This window comes from Pristiophorus japonicus, chromosome 16 (genome assembly GCF_044704955.1).
Source record: "Pristiophorus japonicus isolate sPriJap1 chromosome 16, sPriJap1.hap1, whole genome shotgun sequence".
NCBI classification, from domain to species: domain Eukaryota; kingdom Metazoa; phylum Chordata; class Chondrichthyes; family Pristiophoridae; genus Pristiophorus; species Pristiophorus japonicus.
The window spans coordinates 2,880,615-2,899,488 of NC_091992.1; the positions used below are offsets into that span (position 1 = coordinate 2,880,615).

An 18,874-nucleotide genomic window follows, 5' to 3' on the forward strand; every position below is an offset into this window, starting at 1 on the left:
GGCGACATAACTCGCCACTTCCTGGCCTTCAGACCTTTTGTAGGTGTAGAACCGGTACCTCGCCATCAGAACGCTTTCCTTCGGGTTCAAATGCTCTCGGACCAGTGTGCACAAATCATCGTACAATTTCTCCGTGAGTTTTGCTGGAGTGAGCAGATTCTTCATGAGGCCATACGTTGGTGCCCCACAGACGGTGAGGAGGATCGCCCTTCGTTAGGCAGCGCTCTCTTCCCCATCTAGCTCATTGGCCACGCAGTATTGGTCGAGTCGCTCCACAAGAGTTTCCCAATCATCTCCCTCCGAGAATTTCTCCAGGATACCCACTGTTCTCTGCATCTTTGGGTTCGCTATCTGTATCTCGTCGCCAGTTGTTGTGTATGGAGAAAGAGTCAGACTGAACACTGTGAGCTCAAAGTAAAGTGTGACCTTAGTCTTTTATTGCAGGTCTCCAGAGTGCCTCTCCAACCTGTGAAGCCTCCTTAAATACCTGTGCTCCCAAGGGATTGTGGGATCCTTGGAACTCCAGGGGATGAGCCCTCTGGTGGCTGTACAGAGTAAATACAAGTCCACCTATATAACACTTAGGTCCTAAGCATAGGTCCTAGCTGCTGATTGGCTTACTAGCAGGTTACACCACATTACCGCTGCAATTCATTGGTCACTTTAGGGTTGCTCATCCAATGGAGCTGGCTTGGGTAGAACTCAAAAATGGAATTGGCAGCTGTGGGTTGTTGCAGTGGAGGACAGCGAGTGACTGATGTGTTTGGTTAATTCCAGTCCTACTGTAAACACAGAGAGATCTTGGAGTGTGCCCAACCACTGAAGCTCCGTCTGATATACAACAGAGACTTGGATTGTGTAAACCTGCTCCCAGACTCGCCACGGAGCCGAGCACTATGCCTTAAAGCTGGAGTCATTCCAGCTGGTCAAAGGAATAGGATATTTCAGGAAGGTGCAAAACTATTTGCTGAAGGACAGAAGGCAGCCTGTCCCAAACAACACGGAGCATCTGATGCTTGTTCTTCACAAGTTGTCTGCAACTAATAAGCTCCTCCCGTCCACAGTAACATGTGCTGACTGCAATGCCAATGTTTCAATGGGGTAGAAAATTCCCCAAAGACACTCGGAGACCAATCCGACACAGAACCTCGCAGTTCAGGAAACATCTGGCGGGTGCATTAGTTTGGCTACAATGGACCTGGAGGAAATCCCGTCGAGAAATGAATGTGGAAAATTGAAGTCGAGTTGGATAATTGGGAGAATTCTACACTTGCTTTTGCACAGGGTGTCTGACAGATCACAGTATCGCCTTTCAAACTTTTAATTCACCAGCGGCCTGTTAGCACCATCTGGACCGAATGGCAGATTTCTGGCAAAACCTGTTAATCGGAAATTGCTCCGTTGAGACCAATCAGCTCGTGTGGCAGGGACTGAGTGGTAACTGTGCCCAGCCAACACGAGCTATCCTTGGCCCAACTCATAGACATCACTACAGTGGCTCGGGGAGCAGTGGAGATCCAAAACAGGGATCTGTATAAAAGAGAAAATGATTAATAAATTCAGGGTTTATAAGAGTGGGGAAGTAATTCATGCTTCAGCCAGATGTTCCTTGTTTAACGATGGCCACAGAGACTTTCAAACTATGGAAGGAGGCAGTGGCTGAGAGAGATCGCTCTCCTCTCCACCTCGTTCAATAAATCAACTCGACAAAGGGTTGCCAACTCTGGCTGGAGGTTTGATCACATGATATTTGGTCACATGACTTTCACAGCAGACTGCGCATCTTAATTCATTTATTTAATGGCTTGTTATCTTGTTGTTGTTGTTGTTGTCTGACTGTCTGCAATTGGAGCTGGGGGTGGCAGTGCACATCCTGTGATATTGGTAACCTGAGAATCAAATACTTATCTTGCAAACGGATCGTGTCTGGACTTGTCTCCGGAGCTGGAGACCATGTGCTCGTGCACCAGGTATGGCCCGACCTGCTCTTCCCAGTGATTGGCCATAACACAGGCATGGCAAACCCTTGTGGGCAAACTGAATCTCCAGACTGCTCCCAACTCATTCTCTTCTTCTGCATCTCCTTCACCATCGAACTCAGCTTTAACAACTTGCATTTATATAGCGCCTTTAACATAGCAAAATGTCCCAAAGCGCTTCAGAAGAGCGTTATCAAACTAAATTTAACACTGAGCTACATAAGGAGATATTAGGACAGGTGACTTAAGCATCTTAAAGGAAGAGAGAGGCGGAGAGGTTTAGGGAGGGAATTCCAGAGCTTGGGGCCCAGGCAGCTGAAGGCACGGCCACCAATGGTAGAGCAATTAAAATTGGGGCTGCTCGAGACGCCAGAATTGGAGATCTCGGGAGTTGTGGGGCTGGAGGAGATTACAGAGATAGGGAGGGGCGAGGCCATGGAGGGATTTGAAAATAAGGTTGAGAATTTAAAAATCGACGCGTTGCTTAACCGGTAGCCAATGTAGGTCAGTGAGCACAGGGGGTGATGGGTGAGTGGGACTTGGTGCGAGTTAGAACACGGGGCACAGGGGGTGATGGGTGAGTGGGATTCGGTGCGAGTTAGGACACGGGGGCAGCGAGCACAGGGGGTGATGGGTGAGTGGGACTCGGTGCGAGTTAGGACACGGGGCAGTGAGCACAGAGGGTGATGGGTGAGCGGGACGGTGCGAGTTAGGACACGGGGCAGCGAGCACAGGGGGTGATGGGTGAGTGGGACTCGGTGCGAGTTAGGACACGGGGCAGCGAGCACAGGGGGTGATGGGTGAGCGGGACTCGGTGCGAGTTAGGACACAGGGCAGTGAGCACAGGGGGTGATGGGTGAGCAGGACTTGGTGCGAGTTAGGACACAGGGCAGTGAGCACAGGGGGTGATGGGTGAGCAGGACTTGGTGCGAGTTAGGACACGGTGCAGCAGAGGTTTGAATCACCTCACGTTTACGCAGGGTAGAATGTGGGAGGCCAGCCAGGGGTGCGTTGGAATAGTCAATTCTCGAGGTAACAAAGGTCTGGATGAGGGCTTCAGCAGCGGATGGCGGAGTCAGGCAACGTTCCAGAGGTGGAAGTGGATGGGTCTTAGTGATGGCATGGATATGTGGCCAGAGGGTCAAATACGACACTAAGGATGTGAATGGTCTGGTTCAGCCTCTGGTTGTGAGAGAGAGGGACAGAGTCGGTGGCTAGGGAGCCGAGTTGTGGCAGGGACCAAAGACAATGGGTTCGGTCTTGCCAATAGTTGGAGGAAATTTCTGCTCATCCAGTACTAGAGATGTCGGACAAGCAGTCTGACAACTTAGAGACCGTGAAGGGGTCGGGAGAGGCGGTGGTGAGATAACTGTCCACAGAGTCTACACATTGCCGTGTGAGAGTCCTTCGCGAAAGTGAAGTCTCGTGAGGGATGAAGATGTCAAACCCTGTCCCAAATATCAAAAAAAGGACCTCGTCACATCTCTCAGAAATCCGTGCCTTAAACACAAGGAATTACTGTGAAACCCAGACACTGTCTTGCAGGCAGACACAGCAGCTCTGTGCAAACTCTGAGATCTCACAAACAGCAATAAGACCAATAACTCTTTGCTTTGGTGATGTCGTTTGAGGGATGACTCTTGGCCGGGACACTGTGGGAACTCCCCTGCACTTCTTCAAATAGCCGTGGGATCTTAAACATTCACCCCATCTGGCAGACCAAACTAAAACAATGGATTGACACCCCAGGGCTAGAGGATCACTAATGCAATGGCTTGCATCCAACACGAGGAATCTGGCTTTGATGTACTTGTCGCAGAGAACAAATTACTCTGCTTTCCAAAGCTATTAAACGCATGCCAGCACGTAGGACTGGTCCAGGCCAATTGATTCAGCAGCAAACTTGGTGTTGGACTGTGGGCTCTCGTAAACAATTCAAACTGTTCCATTTGGCACTGGTCCCATGCCACCTTCCAAAGAACGCTATATAGCTGGCGTTATATATTCACAATGGTGGAGGCTGCGGGAAGGAAAGCAGGAGCTGTCCCGACCAGAATGGGCAGATTGGGTGTGGGACAATGGTTTCAGGCATAAGCTGGCCCTGGGGGCAGTAGAATCATCAGTGATCCTGTGCAATGATTCTTAACAGTGCAATGCTTCACTAATTCAGTGCTAGATTGCATTCATGGTTCAATCATGGTCAGTACTGAGGTATGTACAGGTATGTGAGGACGCTGGTTCCAGAGCAACTGGACGGGGTCCTACTTGTCTGATGGCGGTGCTGTGCCCCCTGCTAGCGGGGTGGGCTTGGTTCGCTCACCTTGCCCGGACTCAGGGCCTTTGCCGTGGCCTAGTGATGGGCAGAGCCACAGATGTGTGTGGCCTCCCTGTCCTCCTTTGAGGGCTGCAGAGTCTTCTGCCTGCTCTCTAACGGTGTTGGGAACCTGGCTGTTCCAGGTCCCGTTTGGGAACTCGTTGGTTCTGACCTTTCGCTCCTGGACATGGCCGAGATAGTGACCGGGTCTGGGGGCTGCACCATCTCCAACCGGCTGGTGAGCAAAGGCGGCCGACTGCGTGTACTGGCACCGTTTTAGTTTCCAGGTCCGTGGCGAATAGTGCCAGCGGGTGCCTGCAGCGTGGGATAGACCTGGGGCAGGGTATCAGGATCAGTGCCTTCATCCTCCTGAGGTCGCTGACCTATAACTTGTGGGATAGACCTGGGGCAGGGTATCAGGATCAGTGCCTTCACCCTCCTGAGGTCGCTGACCTATAACTTGTGGGATAGACCTGGGGCAGGGTATCAGGATCAGTGCCTTCACCCTCCTGAGGTCGCTGACCTATAACTTGTGGGATAGACCTGGGGCAGGGTATCAGGATCAGTGCCTTCACCCTCCTGAGGTCGCTGACCTATAACTTGTGGGATAGACCTGGGGCAGGGTATCAGGATCAGTGCCTTCACCCTCCTGAGGTCGCTGACCTATAACTTGTGGGGACACCTGGGGCAGGGTATCAGGATCAGCGTCTTTACCCTCCTGAATTCGCTCGCTTGCTACTTTTGGGGACACTCTATTCCCGACATCTCGCAAAAACATTTTGTTCACAATCTTAATCGGTTCGTTGCATTGATTGCCATGCAGACAATGTCTCTTTAAGTTCAGCTGGTTGCAGGTCTCCTTTAAGAGAACCTGCTGGCTTTACCCCAATCAAATCCTTTGTTGGACCCTCAGCGTTGCACCTCGTGGTCTGGCCGCGGCCATCTTTTTTCCAGCCACGCTGCACCTCGCTGCAGCAGGGACGCCATCTTGCCTCTGTCCTCGAGGTCGACTGCCTTGATCCTTCTCTCCTGCGATTCTGCCACAAAAGCTGGAAGAGTGCCTGTGAATTCGATTGTCCTCCCCAGGAGTCCTGCCACTGAAGCTTGGGAAGGTACTTTTAGGTCGTTCCGGTCGGATCATTGCCACGCAGTCGTGATGGACAGTCTGTGCCTCAGGTGCTGTGCTGGTCTGTTCTCTGGTGCCTGGCCCAAGCGAAGGTGAGGTTTTGCTCTGCCTCTGAGCACGGGGGACATCGATTGCTGGAGTGAAGAGGTCTTTCCATTTCCACTGGATCTTCCCCATCCACCTTCTTCCGAGTAGCGTTGGACCATCACCTGCAACAATCCACAGAGGTAACTTGTGCACCACGCCATTATGGATTACACTTACATCCGCACTACCGAGGACTGGGATCAGCTCCTTGGTGTAGGTGAGCAACTTTTCCTGTACTGGAACCAGCTCGGGTCATTTTTCGTTCCATAGACTCTCAAAGGCATCCTGGCTCATCACTGACTGGCTCACTCCCATGTCCACTTCCATGAAGACTGGAACAGCGTTTATCTCAACTTCCATCTTCACTGGAGGACAATCGGTGGTGCAGGTATACACTCCATACACTTCTTGGGGCTGAGCTGCCTCTCTGGCCAAATCATCATACTCCCCGCTGGATTCAGTCATCTACCGACTCCTCTGCTAGACAGTGAGTAGTGTTTCTTTTACACGTACGCTGGAGATAGTCCTTCATGTTACAGGCTTTGCATACGTACTCAGCAAACCGACACTGGTGAGCCTTATGGTTTCCTCTGCAATGCCAGCAATGGTGCTACTCGATTAGCACCCCTCGGCAGACTCTGAGTTCTGGAACCCCGAGGTCTGTGCTCTCTGCCCTGGGCAGTACCACGTTCTACAGTCTTGCCTGTGAAAAGCACCATTCTGTGTACAGTACTTGCCGGGTTTGAGTCCACAGGATGAATAATTTGCTTGGTGCTGCAAGTCGAGATCATGAACGCCTGACTGATGCTGATGGCCTTCTGCAGGTTGATTGTGGTGTCGGCAGATAATAGCTTGTGAAGGAGGCCCTCGTGGCCAATTCCTATAACGAAGATGTCTCACAATGCTTCGTTGAGGTGCGTGCTGAAATCACACGGTGCCGCAAGTCTCCTGAGGTCGGTAGCATATTTTGCAATCTCCTGGCCCTCAGGTCTACGGTGATTGTAGAATCTGTGCCTAGCCGTAAGGATGCTCTCTTTTGGTTTTAGTTGGTCGCGAATTAGATCAGTCAGCTCATCGAATGTCTTATCCTTGGCCTTCGTGGGTGCCAGCAAGTCCCCGACGAGGCGGTAGACCTCGGGCCCACAAATGGTCAGCAGTGTAGCCTTGCACTTCTCCGCCAATGTGTCCGTCTCCCCTGCCAGGTCGTTTGCCATGAAATATTGCTCGAGCCTTTCCGTGAAGGCATCCCAATCATCACCCTTTGTGAAGTCTTTTAGTGTGCCAAAGGTAGCCATAATCGCGTGAAAGTCTGCATACTCGTTGCCAGTTATTATGTCTGTAATGTATTTATGAATGACTCCACGAGGCAATGTGTTGTACTCAAACTGTAGTGACATTGGTCCTTTATTCGTAACTCCAGAGTGAGGCAGCGCATGGTGGCTCCCCTTTTATACAGCCCCTGCCACCGGGGCAGGAAACCCCGGTCTCCACCAGTTGCACCCTCTAGTGGTGCCAGCATAGTATATACACAGTGTAAACTTTATTGATAGTACATCAGGTGAACAAGTCTCCATCTTATGCAACTATACAGTGACTACACTGAGAGTATATCTATAGTCTGCATATATAACACAAACCTTCCTTACATTGAATGGTTTGTACTACACTGACGGTCAACCCAGCAGAGTGTTGGTAATAATCCCTTCTCACAGCTGTCTGCAAGGGTTCTAACTTTAGCAAGGTTAGGCAGTCCGACTTACCTTCCAATGGACATCAAACACAAAAACAGTCCAATAATTATGTTTGCTTTGACAACATCCTTGACTTTACAGGAGGCCATTCAGCCCATTGTGTCTGTGCCAAGTCTTTGTTAAAGCAATTCCAAACTAATCCCACTGCCCCACTCTCTCCCCATATCCTTGTATCAATCCCAAACTAATCCCACTGCCCCACTCTCCCCATAGCCCTGTATCAATTCCAAACTAATCCCACTGCCCACTCTCCCCATAGCCCTGTATCAATCCCAAACTATTCCCACTGCCCCACTCTCCCCATAGCCCTGTATCAATCCCAAACTAATCCCACTGTGCTGCTCTCTTCCCATAGCTCTGTATCAGTCCCAAACTAATCCCACTGCCCCGCTCTCTCCCCACAGCCCTGTATCAATCCCAAACTAATCTCACTGCCCCGCTCTCTCCCCATAGCCCTGTATCAATCCCAAACTAATCCCACTGCCCCGCTCTCTCCCCATAGCCCTGTATCAATCCCAAACTAATCCCACTGTGCTGCTCTCTTCCCATAGCTCTGTATCAGTCCCAAACTAATCCCACTGCCCCGCTCTCTCCCCACAGCCCTGTATCAATCCCAAACTAATCCCACTGCCCCGCTCTCTCCCCACAGCCCTGTATCAATCCCAAACTAATCTCACTGCCCCGCTCTCTCCCCATAGCCCTGTATCAATCCCAAACTAATCCCACTGCCCCGTTCTCTCCCCATAGCCCTGTATCAATCCCAAACTAATCCCACTTCCCCGCTCTCTCCCCATAGCCCTGTATCAATCCCAAACTAATCCCACTGCCCCGCTCTCCCCATAGCCTTGTATCAATCCCAAACTAATCCCACTGCCCCGCTCTCCCCATAGCCTTGTATCAATCCCCAAACTAATCCCACTGCCCCGCTCTCCCCATAGCCTTGTATCAATCCCAAACTAATCCCACTGCCCCGCTCTCCCCATAGCCTTGTATCAATCCCCAAACTAATCCCACTGCCCCGTTCTCTCCCCATAGCCCTGTATCAATCCCAAACTAATCCCACTGCCCCGCTCTCCCCATAGCCTTGTATCAATCCCAAACTAATCCCACTGCCCCGCTCTCCCCATAGCCTTGTATCAATCCCAAACTAATCCCACTGCCCCGCTCTCCCCATAGCCTTGTATCAATCCCCAAACTAATCCCACTGCCCCGCTCTCTCCCCATAGCCCTGTATCAATCCCAAACTAATCCCATTGCCCCGCGCTCCCCCCATAGCCCTGTATCAATCCCAAACTAATCCCATTGCCCCGCGCTCCCCCCATAGCCCTGTATCAATCCCAAACTAATCCCACTGCCCCGCTCTCTTTGCATATTCCCATATCAAATGTTTCTCCAAGTTTCCCATACAAGATGCAATGGTGTGTGCCTCATCCTCTCCCTGTGGTAAACCATTCTCTGCTCCAACTCTCTGTGTAAAGAGAGTTCTCCCATTCACTGTCCTCAGTCTCAGTGACAAAATGGTAAATGAATGTCACCCCATCACCGACTCCCCCAAACGGGGGAAACTGTCTTTCCCTTTTCACTGTGTCAAAAACTCCATCAATTTTAAAAATCATCATTAAATCTCCTCTTCGCCTTCTCTGCTCCAGTGGAAATAGTGCCAGTATCTCCAGTCTCTCCTCATAGCAACAGTTCCCCACCCCTGGCATCCTCCTGGTCAATCTGTCCTGTGCGTTGTCCGTGGCTGTAATGTCCTTTCTATAATGGGCCCCCTGAACTGCACACAGCAGTCTAACTGGGACCGAACCAAGGTTTTGTAATATAAATTTATCATGTCAGCTGTGGCTCAGTGGGCAGCACCCTCACCTCTGAGTCAGAAGGTTGTGGGTTCAAGTCCCATTCCAGGGAAAATCTAGACTTGACACTCCAGTACTGAGGGAGTGCTGCACTGTCGGAAGGGCAGTACTGAGGGAGTGTTGCACTGTCGGAGGGGTAGTACTGAGGGAGCGCCGCACTGTCGGAGGGGCAGTACTGAGGGAGTGCCGCACTGTCGGAGGGGCAGCACTGAGGGAGTGCCGCACTGTCGGAGGGGCAGTACTGAGGGAGTGCCGCACTGTCAGAGGGGCAGTACTGAGGGAGTGCCGCACTGTCGGAGGGGCAGTACTGAGGGAAAGCTGCACTGTCAGAGGGGCAGTACTGAGGGAGCGCCGCACTGTCAGAGGGGCAGTACTGAGGGAGTGCCGCACTGTCAGAGGGGCAGTACTGAGGGAGTGCCGCACTGTCAGAGGGGCAGTACTGAGGGAGTGCCGCACTGTCAGAGGGGCAGTACTGAGGGAGCGCCGCACTGTCGGAGGGGCAGTACTGAGGGAAAGCTGCACTGTCGGAGGGGCAGTACTGAGGGAGTGCTGCACTGTCAGAGGGGCAGTACTGAGGGAGTGCCGCACTGTCGGAGGGGCAGTACTGAGGGAAAGCTGCACTGTCAGAGGGGCAGTACTGAGGGAGTGCTGCACTGTCGGAGGGGCAGTACTGAGGGAGTGTCGCACTATCGGAGGGGCAGTACTGAGGGAGTGCTGCACTGTCAGAGGTGCAGTACTGAGGGAGTGCTGCACTGTCGGAGGGGCAGTACTGAGGGAGCGCTGCACTAGCGGAGATGCTGACTTTTGGATGAGACATTAAACCGAGGCCCTGTCTGCTCTTTCGGGTGGATGTAAAATATCCCACAGCACTATTTCGAAGAGGAGCAGGGGAGTTGTCCTGAGGCCAATATTTATCTCTCAACCAATATCACTAAAACAGATTATCTGGTCATTATCACATTGGTGTTTGTGGGGCCCTACTGACCGTAAGTTGGCTGCTGTGATTCCTTTATTACAAAAATGAATACACTTCAAAAAGTACTTCATTGGCTATAAAGTGCTTTGGAATGTCCGGTGGTCCTAAAAGGCGCGAGATAAAGGCATGTCTTTCTTTCTTAGATGTCACGTCCTTCAATTTTACCTCACCATCATCATCGGCAGTCCCTCGGGATCGAGGAAGACTTGCCTCCACTCCAAAAGTGAGTTCTCAGGTGACAGAACAGTCCAATATGGGAATTACAGTCTCTGTCACAGGTGGGACAGACAGTGGTTGAGGGAAGGGGAGGGTGGGACTGGTTTGCCGCACGCTCCTTCCACTGCATGCGCTTGGTTTCTGCATGCTCTCGGCGACGAGACTCGAGGTGCTCAGCGCCCCCCCGGATGCTCTTCCTCCACTTTGGGCGGTCTTTGACCAGGGACTCCCAGGTGTCAGTGGGGATGTCGCACTTTATCAGGGAGGCTTTGAGGGTGTCCTTGTAACGTTTCCTCTGCCCACCTGGGGCTCGCTTGCCGTGTCGGAGTTCCGAGTAGAGCGCTTGCTTAGGGAGTCTCGTATCGGGCATGGGGCGATGTGACCTGCCCAGCGGAGCTGGTCGAGTGTGGTCAGTGCTTCGATGCTGCGGATGTTGGCCTGATCGAGTTGGTGTGTCTGTCCTCCCAGTGTAGACATATTTTGACACCATTCATGGAGTTTACATGTTTCTCTATCCAGCACCTCATGTTTCTGTATGAAATTTCAACTGCCCGTTCTGTGCACTTACATATTTTATCTTAACTCAGTTTGAAGTTCTCAGGCTGACACCTGAGCTTCAGTCATCCCTCCCGGATTGGTGATGGTGAGAATTCGGCCAGCTCACAGCGAGCCTGTGAACGCAAGTCATTAATATGAATTAGCATTGTCCGAAGGTGTCTCCCCAGTGTCGACACATGATTTGCAGCACAGCTCGCTGGTCTGACCCACTGATCCCAGCAACCCTGCTTCAGCAAGTGCTGATTATCTCCTTTACACACCTTTGTACAAAGGAGTGTGCTAGACCATCCAATGCAAGCCCTCCCAGATCTCTGTGCTCCTCCGATTCCGGCCTCTTGCACATCCCCCAATTTTCATCGCCCCACCATTGGTGGCCGTGTCTTCAGCTGCCTGGGCCCCAAGGTCTGGAACTCCCTCCCTAAACCTCTCCGCCTCTCTACCTCCTTTAAGACGCTCCTTAAAACCTATCTCTTTGATCAAGCCCTGTCCCAGTATCTCCTTCTGTGGCTTAGTGTCAAATTTTGGTTGATAATCGCTCCTGTGAAGCACCTTGGGACGGTTTCATATGTTAAAGGCGCTATATAAATGCAACAAACAGGAAGTTGTCTGTGAAAGTTCGGAGCGAATAGCTGGTGTGATTTGGAGAGCCGGACTGCAGCTCTAGGATCCTGGCACGGAGACAGAGATTGGATTCAGCACCAGGAGCTCGTGTGGTGTTAATCCCAGCTGGTCATTTGAGGGTGAGGGCCAGGTCACAGGTCTGACACTGCACATGGCCCGAGGCTGATACACCCACCATCAGTCTGCTGTACAGCTTGCAACCCAGCAGCACTCACCTTGCCTCGGCCCGGGGAGGGGGGAAGGAGGGGTAGGGAAAGTGGGGGGGGGGGGGGAAGGAGGTGGCAGGGACAGGGGAGGGGGCAGAGAGGGGAGGCAGGGACAGGGGAGAGGAGGAGGGGGGCAGGGAGGGAAGGTTCCTGGTGCGGTGTATCTGGCTGGGTCAGACCAGCTGGAAAGCTCACCGTTCCCTGTCCTGGTATTTCCCCGCCAGTTCCTCGCTCTCGCACTGAAGCAGTAGGCCATTTTATTTTTTTCTTCTCTCTCCGTCACTAACTCACCTGCTGTGCGTTTCCAGTATTTTCTGCTGTTATTTCAGATTTCCAACCTCTGTTGTTTTCCTTCCCACCTCTTGGTTTCTGCAATTGTTGGCATCTCGCCTCCATCTCTCTCCCCGTGTTTGATCCAGAACTCTGCCCTGCCCCAGTTGCTCATTGCGTCATTGGGAAATGACGGTGCTTGAATCACCGTCAACTGACAGCACTGCATCCCCAAATAATTATAGATCGGGTGCAGATCGCCCTGGCCTTGCTCACAGTGAGCGAGACCATCAAGGCCAGAGTTTCATTGGCGATAAGTCAACGTTGGCTCAGGTCAAGCAGTTTGTTTCTATCGGGGACCTTCAGCAATTGGAATATTCTCGTCTGTTTCCCTGTATTTTAAATCCTGTGTATTTGTAACCAAGTGTGATACCGAGAGAATGTACCAGTGTGCGAGAATATAAAAGCTCGATCGAGGCCCACGGCCCATACACTCAGTGTCGCACAGGAGGCTGCAGGTTGTCTGGACTAGTGGCTCTTCATCGTTTCCACATTGTTTTCAGTTTAGTTTTTTTTACACGTCCAATTTATACACTTACTGCCCATGTCCCTTATTGTTTATATGCATCGGTGGCCGTGCCTTCAGCTGGCTGGGCCCCAAGCTCTGGAACTCCCTCACCTCTCCTAAACCTCTTCACACTGCTACCTCTCTCTCCTCGAAGATGCTCCTTAAAACCGACCTCTTTAACCAAACTTTTGGTCATCTGTCCTAACTTCTCCTTGTGTGGTTCAACAGCAAATGTTATTTGATAATCGCTTCTGTGAAACACCTTGGGACGTTTTACTATGTTAAAAGCACTACATAATTACAAGTTATTGCCTTGTGTTTTTTCTGCTCACCACCTCTCCATTCCACCATTTCAGTGTTTACACACCCGAGCAATGCCAAAGGAGCTGTGCTAATTATATATACATAGTTATTCTCGGGCAGTGTTAAACGAACAAATTCAGTCCAAAAATCCCTCCAGTTATGTTATTTCAAATCCCTCCTCGTTATACAGGACAGCCCGGGGCCCAGAATATCCAGCTCCTGTTATACAGGACAGACGTCCTGATCCATGGCATAGAACGAGGCTGGGAGTGAATTGATTTTCTGCCTCCTCTTGACATCCAGCAATGGCCAGGTCTGGAGCTACCAACCTGCTGCACTGGGCTTCCCTCGACCTGACTGACACTGACAGGGACCCCCAGTACTGGGCTCACTGATGGATAGGGACCCCCAGCACTGGGCTCACTGACGGTGACAGGGACCCCCAGCTCTGGGCTCACTGACAGTGACAGGGACCCCCAGCACTGGGCTCACTGATGGACAGGGACCCCCAGCACTGGGCTCACTGACGGACATGGACCCCCAGCACTGGGCTCACTGACGGTGACAGGGACCCCCAGCACTGGGCTCACTGACGGTGACAGGGACCCCCAGCACTGGGCTCACTGACGGTGACAGGGACCCCCAGCACTGGGCTCACTGACGGTGACAGGGACCCCCAGCACTGGGCTCACCGATGGTGACAGGGACCCCCAGCACTGGGTTCACCGACGGACAGGGACCCCCAGATCTGGGCTCACCGACGGTGACAGGGACCCCCAGCTCTGGGCTCACTGACAGGACAGACCCCCAGCACTGGGCTCACTGACGGTGACAGGGACCCCCAGCACTGGGCTCACTGACGGTGACAGGGACCCCCAGCTCTGGGCTCACTGACAGGACAGACCCCCAGCTCTGGGCTCACTGACGGTGACAGGGACCCCCAGCACTGGGCTCACTGACGGTGACAGGGACCCCCAGCACTGGGCTCACTGACGGTGACAGGGACCCCCAGCACTGGGCTCACTGACGGTGACAGGGACCCCCAGCACTGGGCTCACTGACGGTGACAGGGACCCCCAACACTGGGCTCACCGACAGTGACAGGGACCCCCAGCACTGGGCTCACTGACAGTGACAGGGACCCCCAGCACTGGGCTCACTGACAGTGACAGGGACCCCCAGCACTGGGCTCACTGACAGTGACAGGGACCCCCAGCACTGGGCTCACTGACAGTGACAGGGACCCCCAGCACTGGGCTCACTGACGGTGACAGGGACCCCCAGCACTGGGCTCACTGACGGTGACAGGGACCCCCAGCACTGGGCTCACTGACGGTGACAGGGACCCCCAGCACTGGGCTCACTGACGGTGACAGGGACCCCCAGCACTGGGCTCGCTGACGGTGACAGGGACCCCCAGCACTGGGCTCACTGACGGTGACAGGGACCCCCAGCACTGGGCTCACTGACGGTGACAGGGACCCCCAGCACTGGGCTCACTGACAGTGACAGGGACCCCCAGCACTGGGCTCACTGACGGTGACAGGGACCCCCAGCACTGGGCTCACTGACAGTGACAGGGACCCCCAGCACTGGGCTCACTGACAGTGACAGGGACCCCCAGCTCTGGGCTCACTGACTGACAGTGAAACGTCTGGAGAGAGGAGCGAGATGGGGCAAATCAGAAAATAGTGTTTTGTTAATGGAAAGCATGTTTATAAACTCTACAGCATCGGAGACATAGGACACAGGATGGCCAAGGAGATTCATAGTTGAGAGTCCTGGAAAATAATTTATTTTTCATCAAAGGAGGAAGATTTCGGTCAGAAACTCCGAGGATACATTCACTCTGGCTCCTGGCCAACAACAGCGACAATCCAGCAAACCTCCCTCTCCCTGTGTCTCTGTTGTGGGGTCATTGCAATACAAAGGGGTGGGAGCTGTATAACACTCGGGTCAGACGTCCAGTCCTGGGCCCCGGCCCTCGGGGAGCATATATTGCTCTCGGAGGGGGGTCAGCACAGATTCACCAGATTGATACCGGTGCTGAAAGGGTTAAATTCCGAGGGTAGGTTGCACAGACTGGGCTTGTGTTCCTCGAGTGTAGAAGGTTAAGGTTGGGATCTGATCGAGGGGTTTAAGATGACTAACGGAGTTGACGGGGTAGAGCGAGAGAAACTATTCCCCTGGTGTGGGGGGGTGGGGAAAGAGAGCAGAGCCAGGCCATCCAGGGTTGATGACAGGACACACAGGGCAGTGGGAATTTGAAACTCCCTCTCCCCCCCCCCCCCAAAAGGCTGTGGATGCTGGGGGTGAACTGAAATTTCAAAACGGAGATGGATAGCTTTTTGATGGGTCAGGGTATTCAGGATGACGGAACCAAGGCAGGAAATGGAGCCAAGATACAGAGGGCGGAAAGGAATTGAATGGTGAAATTCGAGGGGGTGAATGGGCCTCCCCTTCCCAGTTCTCCACACTGCCCTATCGCACACCTCCGAGGCTTGTACCTCCATTCATTTCCCAGCGAGAATACTGATGCACTTCCCTGAGCCGGATTGAGAAGGAGACACGACCTGACAGACTGCCTGCAGCTCCTGTATCGCTGCAGCTCCATGTCACTGGTGCAGTGGGAAAGGCAGCGACAAGCATCTCACTGAAGCTCTTTACTACCCTCGGAGGCCGGGGATAGAATAAGCCAGGGAGACAAGAGGCGATTCTCCACAAGGTGGGAGTGGAACCTGGAGGACCAGTCACCCACAGCACTCGCACACACTTCCTACTCGCTGCTATTCGACAAGGCGAGGGAACACGTCAGCTGCCCAAGGAAGGCAAGGAGAATTTGGGGAGGGAATCGGATGGAGATGGAATGCAGCACCCATTCCTTGATAATAACAGTGTACAAGGAGACAGTACCTTCCCGCACCATCAGATGGCGCCAGTGGTGTCGTACACAGCTCGGCACTGACCTCTTGTGGTGGTGCAATGGCACGGCACCAACCTCTTTAAATTTACAGACAATTCTCAGGAAATCCACCACTCCAAACACAAATATAAACACACAAATCTCAGAGTTTGTGTTCCAGCATCCCGATGCAAGTGATTCTGAATTGTAAAACTGGTATTTTTTTTCTAAAAAGGCACCGATTCTGAAATCCTGTTGCTGGCTCAGTCCATCTCGATCTCCTGCACATTGATGCTGGATTCAGACTTCTCCCACGGCACTGGACCAGGCACATGTGGGTCGTACGCCCACCTCGGGAACACCCGCTTGTACAGGTTCATCAGCACCGTGTCCTGGGACTTGAGCTGCCCATCGAACAAACACTTCATGTGTCCGTGAGTCCCTGCAAACAAACAAGCATGTGAGATCAGAGTACCTGCACCGTGGAACCAAGAGATGGGCGAGGATTACACAGTGCAATCCCACTCCGGGAACTGCCCTGCCGCAGGGTTTAACAACTCAATAAACAGGAGCAGGAGTCGGCCACACGACCCCTCGAGCCTGCTCCACCATTCAATAAGATCATGGCTGATCTTCAACCTCATCTCTTAGGCTAGAGTACTGCATGCAGCTCTATTACAGGAAAGATGTGACTGCACTCAAGAGGATAGAGGAGATTTACCAGGATGTTGCCTGGACTGGAGAATTTTGGCTATGAGGAAAGATTGGATAGGCTGGGTTTGCTTTCTCTGGATCTGAGGGGAGACCTGATTGAGGTCTATAAAATTATGAGGGGCCTAGATAGAGTGGATAGGAAGGACCTAACTCCCTTAGCAGAGAGGTTAACAACCAGGGGGCATAGATTTAAAGTAATTGGTAGAAGGTTTAGAGGGGATTTGAGGGGAAACGTTTTCACCCAGAAGGTGGTGGGGGTCTGGAACTCACTGCCTGAAAGGGTGGTAGAGGCAGAAACCCTCACATTTAAAAAGTACTTGGATATGCACTTGAAGTGCCGTAACCTACAGGGCTACGGACTAGAGCGGCCAGCGCGGACACAATGAGCCGAATGGCCTCTTTCCGTGCTGTAAATTTCTATGATTCTATGAACTCCACCTTCCCACACGATCCCCATATCCCTTGGTTTACACAGTGCGATCCCGTGCCCTGGAGAATGAAACAAAGGTACATTTTTATACAGTACCTTTCACAACCTCAGGACGTGCCACTGCGCTTCAAAGGCAACGCGGTCGTTTTGAAGTGTGGCTGAAGATGGGGTTTGAGAGCAGAGACAGACAGCTGCCAAACTCTGACCCCACTCGTCAGTAAAAGCACATCACATCGCAAGGTAGGATGTTGAATACCGACTAGACCGTCATGGAGGCAGAATCCAGAATAGGTTTGAAAAGGGAAGTGGAAAGATTTAAACCGGTAAGGGAGCGTGCAGGGATTGGGGCGAAGGGGATAGCAGTGAGAGCTGGCAGGGGCAGAGTGGGCCGAATGGCCTCCTTCTGTTCTGGAACAGCTTCCACCTGCGACACGGCAGTCTGGATCCGGCAGTGACCACCTTCACACATCAGCCCAGGGCGTTTGTTCCGACAGCGCAGCCACAGAAAGCAGAAAGCCAGGACCCCCCCTGCCCCACCCGTCCGCTGGTGAGAACAGGAACCAGCTCTGCCCGTGGGACATACCTGCAACGGCGCAGTGCGGGGCACTGGGTGGTCGAGTTCACAGGAGCGGCGCCCTGTCAGAGAGCCAGCGGCTGAGCCCAGGCCTGGACTCAGTGAAGGCCGGAGCCCAGGCCTGGACTCAGTGAAGGCCGGAGCCCAGGCTGCATTTAACAGTCGGAGCGGGCTCCGTCTTTGCACCAAGGGCCCGAAACTTGCGGCCTCGCTGGGTGCGTGCCGTTTCTCGCGGTGCACTGCGCAGGCGCCGACAACCGGCATTCGGGATCTGTCAAAATGTCCTTTGCCAGATCGCACGCATCGCGGGAGAAGGGCCTATACGGGCGGAGATTTGGGCTATTTTCCCCAACTCCAGCTCAGTGAATGTCCTTCAAACTCCTACACCTGCTAAAAGGGGCACACAACCTACTTTTACCAGCGTAACAGTTTTGAAACATAGAAAAATTAAATGTTACTATTTCTTTTTATATTAAAAACCCTGTCTGCCTATAAAAGTAAGTTTATTTTTAACATGGTTAAAACATTTTTTTTTACATTGCAAAAAAATACTTTTTTCTCTAAAACACTTAATTTAATACAATTTCTATTAATTAAAAGAAAAGTTCCTGTAATGTTAGTGTTGTGTGTGATTTATGGAGTATTCTCGAGGATGAATGAGACGATATTGAGATTGGTACATGCCCAGGATACAGACATTCCTGGACAATTTGATCCCGCGCACCGGATTGTACGGCCAGGCCTCGGAGAGCAATTCTACCTTCCTCCGGGACCACCAGGCACTTTCATAAAACATGCTTGGCCGGAGGCGTTCGCCCGTAGGAAGCCTCCAACTGCAATTTCCCCCCAATGTGTCAGCCGTGGCTCAGTGGGTAGTGCTCTCCTCTAACCGAGCTAGAAGGGAGTGGGTTCAAACCATAATCCAGGCTGACCCTCACATTGCGGTGCTGAGGGAGCACCGCACGGTCGGAGGGGCCGTACTGAGGGAGTGCTGCATTCTCGGAGGGGCGGTACTGAGGGAGCCCTGCAATGTCGGAGGGGCAGTACTGAGGGAGCCCTGCACTGTCGGAGGGGCAGTACTGAGGGAGCGCCGCACTGTCGGAGGGGCAGTACTGAGGGAGCCCTGCACTGTCGGAGGGGCAGTACTGAGGGAGCCCTGCACTGTCGGAGGGGCAGTACTGAGGGAGCCCTGCACTGTCGGAGGGGCAGTACTGAGGGAGCCCTGCACTGTCGGAGGGGCAGTACTGAGGGAGCCCTGCACTGTCGGAGGGGCAGTACTGAGGGAGCCCTGCACTGTCGGAGGGGCAGTACTGAGGGAGTCCTGCACTGTCGGAGGGGCAGTACTGAGGGAGCCCTGCACTGTCGGAGGGGCAGTACTGAGGGAGCACCGCACTGTCGGAGAGGCCGTCCTTCGGATGGGAGA

The 18,874-nt window shown here is 52.9% G+C and overlaps 1 protein-coding gene across 1 annotated transcript in view; it reads right to left on the bottom strand.

Moving 5' to 3' along the window:
• Positions 1-14,603: 14,603 nt before the first annotated feature.
• tsr1 (TSR1 ribosome maturation factor) overlaps positions 14,604-18,874 on the bottom strand; it is a 30,113-nt gene continuing 25,842 nt past the window's right edge. The window contains exon 15 of the mRNA XM_070856881.1: positions 14,604-16,175. Coding sequence (XP_070712982.1) covers positions 15,997-16,175 — 179 coding nt within the window. The 3' untranslated portion in view covers positions 14,604-15,996. The remainder of the gene's footprint in view (positions 16,176-18,874) is intronic.